The sequence below is a fragment of the Ochotona curzoniae genome, unplaced genomic scaffold, assembly GCF_017591425.1.
Source record: "Ochotona curzoniae isolate NIBS_2020 unplaced genomic scaffold, NIBS_Ocur_1.0 scaffold_2453, whole genome shotgun sequence".
Classification (NCBI taxonomy): Eukaryota; Metazoa; Chordata; class Mammalia; order Lagomorpha; family Ochotonidae; genus Ochotona; species Ochotona curzoniae.
This window is the reverse complement of record NW_024467094.1, coordinates 31,243,114-31,254,001: the sequence shown is the minus strand read 5'-3', so window position 1 is coordinate 31,254,001 and position 10,888 is coordinate 31,243,114. Positions and strand designations below refer to the sequence as shown.

At 58.1% G+C, this 10,888-nt stretch overlaps 1 protein-coding gene across 1 annotated transcript; it reads left to right on the top strand.

Moving 5' to 3' along the window:
• Positions 1–604: 604 nt before the first annotated feature.
• Positions 605–10,462, top strand: CCR7 (C-C motif chemokine receptor 7). The gene is made up of 3 exons (XM_041000215.1): positions 605–670; positions 5,783–5,832; positions 8,289–10,462. Exons 1-3 carry the CDS (start codon positions 661–663, stop codon positions 9,363–9,365), a joined length of 1,137 nt encoding a protein of 378 aa, XP_040856149.1. The 5' UTR covers positions 605–660; the 3' UTR covers positions 9,366–10,462.
• The last annotated feature ends 426 nt before the right edge of the window (positions 10,463–10,888 follow it).

Here is a 10,888-nt window from a genome sequence, read left to right as displayed (position 1 = left end):
GTGTGTGTGTGTGTGTGTGTGTGTGTGTGTGTGCGTGTGTGTACCTGAGCTGTGAAACTGACCTCCCACCTCCCACCCCACGGTTTACAAGGGCTGAACTAAAAAAGACTCTTCAACTTTCACATTGTGGTTGTGTCGTTAAAGCCTCCGCCTGTGACAGGTGACAGGACGGCAGCGGAGGGGTCCTACAAGAGGGAGTGAGGAAGATCCTCTTCCCCCATCCAGGTCTGGCCCTGGTGGCTTTCAGTGAGCTGCTGCTGGAATTTAGGTCCTCACATACTTCTCTCCAAGTCCCTAGCATGTAGCCCTTGGTTGGGAAATGTGACATCTCACAACTACACAGTTACTAGGCCAATAAATAGCCCCTGGTCTAGGCCAGGTGACAGGGGTTTTCTGAATGTAAATGAGCAGCTGACTCAGGGTCCAATGACCGCTGGTGGGCCGTGGGTGGCGCTGTCATCGTGTCACCTGTCTTATACACTTTTGGTCCCAGGAGGGGCCCCTGAGTGACACCGGGAGGGGTGGGATGGGGTGGGAGGGGCAGGGAGGAGGGTGGCTCCTCTCACAACTTAAAAGGGGCTGCTACCACTTCCTCCTCAGACAGGGCTCGCGCGAGGCCCGGGCACAGCTTTCCTGTGTGGTTTCAGCTGCCAGAGAGTCATGGACTTGGGTGAGTGAGCCTTCGGCGTGCCAAGCAGCAACCCTGCGGCCTGGGGCCCCAGTTGACCCTACAGAATGAGGGCAGGCCGGGGAAAGCACGGAGGGTCCCCCTCCCCAGAGAAATCGGTCTGGGTTTGGTGGGATGCCACCCTGTTATCCTAGAAAGGGTGCCGCCTACCCTTGGTGGCCTGGGAGAGGGGGCCACCCCTGGTGGCAGGAAGGGCACAGGGGTGGTGGGACGAGGAGGCAGAGGCTGTAGCAGGTATCTCTCTAAGACAGCTGCTGATCAGGGCTGTGCACTCTGGTCACAGCCCTGCTAGCTGAGGTGAGGCATTTGGTCCTCTGGGGATCTGTGAGGACCAGTTTCATCTGGGGGAAATCTTTCGCCGAGTCCCACCTTTCTTCTTGGGGGTGACAAGGAGGAGTGAATTGAAGGGGTCACACTCCTGCAAACAGCACACAACAGGATGCAAATGCAGGTTGGGGTTGTTCTCTCTGCTGCCGGGGCCACCACCCACTCCCTGCGTGCTTGGCTGCCACCTCTGTCGAGGTATAGGGTGGGTAGGTGCAAGCAATGAGCTGTGGAGAGGCAGTGAGTGTCCCAGCCAGACCTCCAAGCACAGCTCCCTGCTCCGGAGCAAGCCTTCATAAAGCCAGGACTGCCTTCCCCGCTCCCCTCCCGCCCCGGGTTCTCCAGCCTTGCTCTGGACTTCAGGGGTCCCTGGGAGGCACCGACAGGACTTCTGAGAGGCTCTTCCTGCCCCAAATACCCCCTTTGCAAATCTCGGCGGCCCAGTCAAAGCCAGCTGAGGCCAAGGAGGTTGAGGCCACGGAGGCGGGTTCTTAGATGGCTCCCCCTCGTAAGCCAGCAAAGCCCGCCTGCGGCGGCCTCAAAGCCACAGGGGTTGGCTTTAAAAAGTGAAGGTTCCCCGGGGCTGTCCTCACACTCTTCCCCACCACACCACAGCCTCCTGCCTTCACCGCCCCTGCCCAGCAGGTCGCCCTGAACCCTGAACCAAGTCCCCCCCCCCATACAGCTGGTGAGACGTTCAAGTGGCCACTCCACTGGGGAATTCCTGGAAGATGGGCCTCATCATTTTACTTTGAAAAGGAGACAAAGAGAAAGAGAGAGAGAAAGTGCATGCATTGGTTCACTCCCTGTTAGAGACCAAGGCCAGGATTTCCACCCAGGTCTCCCAGGTGGGTAGCAGGGACATAACTCGCCTGCTGCCCGCAAGGCATACACTAGCAGGAAGCTAGAATCTGAGGCAGAGCGGAGACTCAAACCCAGACACTCTGACATGGCATGCAGGTGTCTGGAGCCAAAACTTTAACTGCCTCCTTAACTGCATCTTAACGTCCGCCCCTAGGGTCTAGTCTGGTCCTTAGAAGTCTGCATCCCCCAGTCCTTTGGGAGATGGGAGTAGAACATGTTATGGATGAAGGACTCAGTGAATGAATGGTGTTAAAAACTCTGGGTCGATTCTGGCTGTCCAAGAGTCTCTTCCAAGGTCTGCTGCCAGCCAGCCAGCTCTCTAAGCCCACTCCCTAGCCATCCGTCCATGGACCACACCCGCAGGTGCAGCTGCCACTCACTAGAAACGCTGCCCTACGGCCCTGATGTGCTTGCTGCTGAGTCTTAGACTTTCGACTTGCCAACAAGCAAACTCTCCCCCTCAAGCTTATTCCAAACCACCCCTGGCTCAAGGAAGCCAGACACCCCAGACCTAGCTCCAAGACACGCCAGAACTGTATGTCTCCTCCCCTCACCCCAGACCAGACTTGGGGGTGCCCACAGCCTCCTGAGCTTCACTGCAAGCAATCTTGGGGTGATGGGGCGGGGGGGAAGGAGGCTAGGTCCTGCTTCTGCATCAACTTGAGACAGATCCCCAACGGCCAAATCTGAGATCGCAGGGTCAAGGGGAAGCCGCGGAAAGGTTTTGCTCAAAACGGGCCCAGGCCGTTGGCGGGCGTGCCACGAGGGTCTGTTTTTCACCCCTGTCTGCCCTGCAAGCAGCGAGAGGCGGGTGAGAAGGCAGGGTTTCCATGACACAAAATGAAAACCCCGGATCAGGGCTGAGCTGGCCTCTTTCACTCTCTGAATGAACGGCCCCAGGCGCCCTCCCCACCTTCGAGAAATGGGGTCAGGGGTCTTGGACAGATTTCTTCAGAGCAAAGCCCAGGCCAACGGCCGTACGCTGGCTTTGTGACTCCAGCTTGGCCACAAAGAGGGGGCTGGGGAGTATGGTGGGAGGAACAGGTGCTGGCAGAACACAGGGCCTGAGGAGTGCTGTGACCCTGGGCAGCTATGGGGCACTTCTCTCCCTCCTCCTGGCACTTCTGCCATCCGCCAGCAGTGATGAAGAGAGACTGGGTCCACCTCAGGAAGAGAGAGGGGGGCACACCTGAGATTAAGCCACCATGACAGAGTGAGACATGGCATAGATGTGGGCCAGCGTGGAGCATGGAAGTTGGGTTTTGAAGGGCGTGCAGGAGTTGTCCACTAAACAAGGAGGTGTCGGAAGCCCAGGATATAGCAGAGGTGGATCAGCCGAGTGGCTCAGCCAGCCGGGAAGGCGGAAATAAGAACCACCAGGAGTCATTTGTGAGAGGTTCCGAGGAGACGGATTAGGAGCAAGGTGGCCACTGCTGGCTGGCCAGGACCACCCAGAAACGACAGCCCTGGTTCTGCTTTGGTGAGCCAGAGATGACATCACACACGTGTAGGCAGTCTGGCGCGAGGCAACAGCAATTAGGAACTCTGCTTCAGGTTTAAGCAGCTGACAGCACAGGGAGGATCAGAGGTGACCAGGACCCCCATCCCGGCCTGTTATCTGGAGCCACCCCACCACCACATCTCCCATATCCCTTGAGATCCTCAACCTTTCACCCGCCTCCACTTCCCTGCCCTCAACTGTGTTGGCACATGAGAGAGTGAAGAGAAGAAATGGCATGGGGCAGCAGGGTTGGGGAGGAGCTGGGCAACAAGCTTCCCCTTCCAGATGATTCTTGCACCTGGGGTCCTGGGGAATTTTTTCTTCATGATAATCTTTCCCAGAAATTCAAGGGCTCAGAAAAGCACCCAGCATCACAGTCAGCTGGTACTTAACCCCTGAGCTTCCCGGGCTGGTTGCTGGATGACTTTGTAACACACAGGAATGATCTGACTCACAGCCACTGACCAACCAGGTCCCCTTCAGCCACACAGCAGAATTTCCCCCAAGTTCCCATGACGTGCCTTGGAAAGGACCCCTTTCGGTCCTACGGAATGGCCGCACCGCCACCCTCCCCACACACCTGGGCAGAGAAATCGCCTGACAGCCCCACAGCAGTCCCGAGACAAGACAGGGACCTGAAGGCAGGAGGGCTGGACCAGGTCAATGTGTTTCGCTGTGACTGCTGGGGTTTCTCCTTCTCACCGAGAGTCAAAGTGGGCTTTCTCTAGAGTAACTGAAAGATTGTTCCGTGCTTCGAGAAACCTCAGGCCCTCGACGTCAGGATGAGTCAGAGCTGTGGCAGGCAGAGCACTGGACCCTGAAGACAGGGTGGGGGAGCACAGCCCAGCAGGCTCCACGCAGGAAAAGGGGCCCAGGCGGGGCCATCCCCACCAGGACCACAAAAACCCAGGCACAAGCTAGGGGGGAAAGGCTGAGCCCAGTAACAGAAGTACGGCCAAGGAGGCTAGCTGGAGGCCCTGCTCAGCCGTTAGGGTCTGCACTCCAGGGCTTGGGAGAGTTTTCAGAGAGAGCTTAGGAGGAAGGCTCGGGAGGGCTGGCAAAGTAGGCAATACCTTAAAAACGCACATCTTTCAGTAGCTGCAACCTGGGTGACATGCAGAGAAATGTCCAGCAGGTGGTGCTGTAGCCAAGGACACAGAAGCACGGGCGTTCACACAGCTTCCCCAGCCCCTAAAAGATGCCCCAGCAGGGTCCCACGCATTTCCTGTCCCTACACAGAACGGTGCTAGAGAGCAGAAAGACCTACAAGTCTTGCCTTGGTGATCACTGGTAGCTTCATAGTGATGGACCCTCTTTGTGGGCCAGACCCAGGAGAAGAACAGAGGATGGGGCAGAAGGAGCAGGTGGTGGAGGAGGGAATCTGAGGAAGCTACCGTGCTGCATCAGGCCCTCTGCCAACTGTATCCTCCGCTCAGCCTCCGGAGCAGATGGTCTCAGGGTGGCCCAAAGCTCAGCCACAGAGCAGGACTGAGCAGTCGTTGAAACCTGGTGCTAGCCTGGGGTTTCCACCTGGACCCAACAAGTGCCCACCTCCCGGCCCCAACCTCCAGAACATGTCCTTTCCCAACACAGTCCCTGCTTCCCCAAGGCCCTGGTTTAGAAAGTAGGTTCAAGTTCTGCAAAGGAGAGCAAAGCGCCAGCCTGGGAGTGGGAATACCAGCTGTTCTCTACCTGCCCCAGGACAGGCTCTCAGGGTTGCCATCTCTGCTCCTGGATCTATGCAGTAGTGCACACACAAACCCCAGGCTGCTGCTCCATTCTGTAGATGAAGGGGAAGTCAGCCCTTGCACCCCACCTGCCACAGGCAGGCTAAGAGGATGGATGCAGGGATGCCAGGTGAACGTGGGTGCTGGGCCCAAGAGGTCCCAAAGCATCCTGAAAGGCCAGTAAGTTCGCTCACTCTTCCACCTAGCCCAGAGACATCACACACTCCTCCCTCGGGCCCTTTTGGGAGACTCGGGGCTTCAGCGCTGGAGGAAAGTCCACACACACACATACACACACACACACACACACACTCAAAGAAGCTTGTAAGCCCACGCTCACCCCATTCTTCCTCCCTACACCCCTGCAGCAGCACACGGTTCAAGAGGGGTCAGAGTGTCCGGGATTGGACGGGGCTAGAGTGGACCGACCCAGCCTCGGGTGGGGGCCGATCTAGGTTCCTTTGGGAACCCGAGGGTAGAGGAGAAAGAGGAGGTGAGGACGCAGATGGGAGCCGGGCAGCGGGCCAGGCACGACCTGGCTGTGATGTTCTCTGTGCGGCACCTCCCGCGCCTGCGTGGGAGCTCTGGCGTGGGACGGCGCCGCCCCCAGCCTCCCCGCTGCTTTCCTGGAGGGCAAGGACTGCCAAGCACTGACGGCCTCGCTTTGTTCCCCCACAGGGAGGCCGATGAGAAGCCTGCTGGTGGTGGCACTCCTCGTGGTTTTCCAGGTGAGGATTCCTGCCGGCAATCCCCCACCTCCACCGTCACTACCCAAACTATAAGATCTGGGACAGGAGTTTGGCCGGTGGGGGCGCATCTGCAGGAGAAAGGTAGAAGCCTGGACACGTTCCCACCTGCCACTCAGGACCCCACGACCACCCTCCAGCCAGGCGGGGACCCTGGAGGAGCACACCGTGTTCCATGGATGTCATTGTCTCCATTGTGGGGCAGGGGAAATAGCTCCCCACCATCCCTCCCAGCCCCCCGCCACCCCTCCCAGCCCCCCGCCCAAGTCAGAACCATAACGGAGCCCACCTGAGTCCCCTGAAAACTCCAGGAGGCTGGGCAGTGACCCATATGTGCGTGCCTGTGCACACACATATGCCCAGCCACATGTGTGTGAGCTGAACAGAGCTGACGTGGCTCCCATCCTATGGCCCCCAGGAGTCCTCCTCACACACTTTGGCCAAAACCTCTCCTGGCAGCCTTTGCGAGGCAGAGGCCCCAGCCAGCCTCACCACGGAGCCAGGAAAAGATGGGAGTGGGGGAGGACCTACATTGTATAGGGGCTAAGATCCCAGCTCACCAAGTTCAGGTTACAACCCACAAGTGGGGACAAGAGGGTGGTCCCCCAACCAGTGCCTGGGTTAGAAGAAACTGTACCTTCCCTGGATGGTGGGGGTCGATGCGGGCAGCTCAGGCCGAGGCCTGGAGGCCGGGGGGGGGGGCGGCGGGATGGCCACGGGGCAATCTGGCTCTTGCCCAGACCTAGAGGCCCCAGGGTGGGTGGGGGCAGCTTTCCAGGAGCTCCAGCCAGAGGCAGGCCCCACACTGGGCACTGGTCCCAAATCCTGGCCTGGAGGCCCCCAGAGCTTGGGCTGCAGGCCATAGCCTGGCCCCTCCATTCCCCACCCACCCTTCCTACCTCCCTCCAGACCCGGAGGAGCTGGGGCCTGGGCTGGAACTGTTGCTGACGTGGAGGCTAGATGGTTGGGGTGGGGAGGGGGCCAGCTGTGGCTTATTCTCCTCTTTCACTTATTGGGGAAGGCAGAGGGCAGGATGTGGTGGGGCTGTGGGCTACAGATGCTTTGAGGCAGGAGAGGGTAGATTTGGAGTGGGGTGGGAGGAGGACGGGGTGAAGGGGAGTATCCTTCCCAGGGGCTGGGGGCACTGCCCCTCAGAGGCCCCTCTGCCCAGCCACCCCACCCCACAGGCTCTTCCAGCTCCCAGGCTGCAGGCAAGCTCTGAGCCCAAAAGGGGTTGCAAGTCATTTTGTCCTCATCCTGTCGCTAAGCAGGACAACTCTGGCTCCAGCTCTTAGACCTAGGAGTCCAGTTCCCAAGAACTGGAAGAGAGGGAGGACTTCTTGAGGGGTCTCGCTCGCAGCCCTGCACACAAGCAGAGGCCCCAGTGGGCCGCTGGGACCCCCCGACACACACACACACACACTTTTTCATTGATAAAAATCACAGACGGCTGCTGAGCCCAGCCCCCGCAGATAGGCTGAAAAAAGCCCCAGTAGCTGAGCCCTGCTGCTGATTGGGATCTGCCGGAAGAGACTGCAAGGCAGACAGCCCCAGAGGGTGAGAGCGCAGAGAGTGGGAGAAGAAAGCCCACTTCCTCCTGGGGGCGCCCCGCCATGCGCCCCCTTGGCCAGGATTCCAGGCAGACCAGCAGCCCAGACAGAGGTCTGGAGTCTCTAACCACCCACAACCACAGTGCTACGGCCCACTCTGCCACCAAGGGCTGCAGGGCATCTTAGCAGCTTGCACTGTTTCATTAGTCCCCCCACCCCAGAGTTCCCCCACATTTCCTGTGCCTGCAGAGACCACCTGCCTTGGTGTTGTTGGTGATGGGCCCTGCTGAGGACTGGGCTGTGGCTGGGAGCTGGGGGTCTGAGAGGGGATAGAGGTCGAAGCAGGGCCTCTCTTCTTTTTGCTCTTTATTCCCAGGGTGGATTTTCCTCAAGAGCTCAGCTACTTGTAGACTCCCTCGCGGGCCCTTTCCCTAATACTCAAAGGGAGACACTGTAAGGAAAACAAGTTTCTGCTCCCAGGGGTTTCCAGAAGGCAGAATCAGGTCCCCAGAAAGCCAGCACAGGGCAAACCCTAGGCTGGGTCCCTTCCACCCCAGGGGTCAATCCCCACGAGGCTGAGTCCCTTGTGGTCAGGTTCGGGCAAAGTCCGATGCTAGTAGCATCTCCCGAGACATGCTGGGACACTCAGAGGCAGTGATTTCCAAGCAAGGGATCCCTGACAAGCTTAGGGAAAGGTACAGATTCCTGGGGCTCCGCCCCCTGAGATTCTGGCACAGCAGGTGTCCAAGGGGGTGTGGCCGTTTGTCTCCCACCCAGGCTCCAAGGTGAGGCTGATGAGGTTGGTGGTAGGGTCCTCCAGCCCAGGGCATTCAGCTGGGTCCCAGTCTGCGTGGCACCTGCCCAGGCAGCCGGTCTCCTTCCCCACAGGTGTGCTTGTGTCAGGATGAGGTGACAGATGATTACCTCGGCGACAATACCACAGTGGACTACTCGCTCTTCGAGTACGTGTGCTTCAAGAAGGATGTGCGGAACTTCAAGGCCTGGTTCCTGCCCATCATGTACTCGGTCATCTGCTTCGTGGGGCTGCTGGGCAACGGGCTGGTGGTACTGACCTACATCTACTTCAAGAGGCTGAAGACCATGACCGACACCTACCTGCTCAACCTGGCCGCAGCTGACATCCTCTTCCTCCTGACGCTTCCCTTCTGGGCTTACAGTGCAGCCAAGTCCTGGGCCTTCGGGATCCACGTCTGCAAATTCATCTTTGGCATCTACAAGGTGAGCTTCTTCAGCGGCATGCTCCTGCTCCTTTGTATCAGCATCGACCGCTACGTGGCCATCGTGCAGGCCGTCTCGGCCCACCGCCACCGGGCCCGCGTGCTGCTCATCAGCAAGCTCTCCTGCGTGGCCATCTGGCTGCTGGCCATGGTGCTGGCCACCCCGGAGCTGCTCTACAGCGGCCTCCAGAGGAGCAACAGCGACCAGACCTTGCGGTGCTCGCTCATCACCCAGCACGTGGAAGCCTTAATCGTCATCCAGATAGCCCAGATGGTGATTGGCTTCCTGGTCCCCCTGCTGGTCATGAGCTCCTGCTACCTGGTCATCATCCACACCTTGCTCCAGGCGCGAAACTTTGAACGCAACAAGGCCATCAAGGTGATCATCGCCGTGGTCGTGGTCTTCCTGGTCTTCCAGCTGCCTTACAACGGGGTGGTCCTGGCCCAGACCGTGGCCAACTTCAACACCACCAGCAGCAACTGCGAGCTCAGCAAGCAGCTCAACATCGCCTACGATGTCACCTACAGCCTGGCCTGCTTCCGCTGCTGCATCAATCCTTTCCTGTATGCCTTTATCGGTGTCAAGTTCCGCAATGACCTCTTCAAGCTCTTCAAAGACATGGGCTGTCTCAGCCAGGAGCAGCTGCGGCAGTGGTCATCCTGCCGGCACACCCGGCGGGGCTCCATGAGTGTGGAGGCCGAGACCACCACCACCTTCTCCCCATAGGCAGCTCCTTTGCCTGGACCAGAGATTCCCCTCCTGGGGACCCCTGAAATGGCGACCCCTAGGAAGAAGATGCAAGGACTCAACCAAAAGCTGCTGCAGGGCAAAGCAGTTCTGGCCACTGCTGTGGACCTCAGAGCAGACACCTGTGCCCCAAAAGACAGCTTACTCCCAACCCTAGCTACCTCAACCAAGGTTGCAAAGAGATGTGGCTGCTTAAGGCCGGAACCAGCAACACTCCGAAAGCCAAGGTTGTGGTCTCCCAAACCAGAAGCCAGAGGTGAATGCCAATTGGCCACCCACACGACTGCTGGAAGGCAGGGGACAGTACATGCTCTGGCGGTGGACATGGACTGGTGAATTCTCCGAATGACCTAGAAGGAAGTCATCCCATACATACCAGGGCCATGGTCAGATCTCCCTGATCTCTAAGGCCAAGACGCTAGGGAGACCTCCCGGCTTGGTGAGGACAGAAGGGCATGAGCTGGTTAAGTGACCTCTCTCAGAATCCCTCTCCCCATCTCTCCCGTCCCTCTGTTGTCCATGCCAGTGGGGACCGTATTTTCCAAACTGTCCTAAGAGCATAGCCAGCCCTAGGGCCACCTCCTCAATGGCTCTCCACAGAGGACGGGTGGCGTCTCCTGCGGGTCAGGCCATGACGCTCCTACCCAAGGCTCCCGAGACAAGACTTGGCCCTGCTGGGACAGTGGAGGGTGACGGCCAGCTGCTAAAGGCCACAAACCATCCTCTTTGTTCTTTGTCACCGGAACAGAAAATCTTTCCCTGTGTTCTGCTTTCAATTCATTAGGAGAGCACATCTTACTCACACACGAATAAAAAATGTTCCCTTGAGGAAAACAACGACTTTAAATGAAAGGATGATGGGGGGGGGGCGGGGAATGGCTAATGTTTGGTAAATGGCAAGCGAGTGCCGTTGTTCTTGTTTTTGCAGTCGCCCACGCCCTGCCTGATGGCTCACAGAGTTCCCTGCTCTTTGTCCCCACATCTCAGGTACACAGGAACACGAGGCCACTGAACTATACTCTGAGCCTGTGTAGAGACCAAAAGAGGTGGAGGGAGTAGAGGCAGAGATTCCATTGCACTAAAAAAAAAAAGAAAAAAGAAAACAAAGAAGAAGAAGAAGAAATTTAAAGAGTGACAGAGAGAGAGAGAGAGAGAAAGCAAGAAGGGTCTTTCATCCACTAAGTCTCCCACCCCCACACCCAGAGGAGCCACAGCAGCCAGGACTAGACCAGGCCAAAGCCAGGAATCAGAAGATTCATCCAAGTGTCCCATGTGGGTGCAGGGGACAAAAGACTTGAGCCATCCTCCACTGCTTTCCCAGGCCATTTGCAGGGAACTGGGTGGAAAGCAGGGCAGCCAGGACACAAACCAGCGCCCATGTAGAACGCCAGCATCGCAGACGGATGCTTTACCTGCTATACCATGACACCAGTCCGTGAGGCTCCACTCCTACTGTCACCTCAGGGGTTTAACTACTAGCAGGTGATTTCTAGAAGGACACA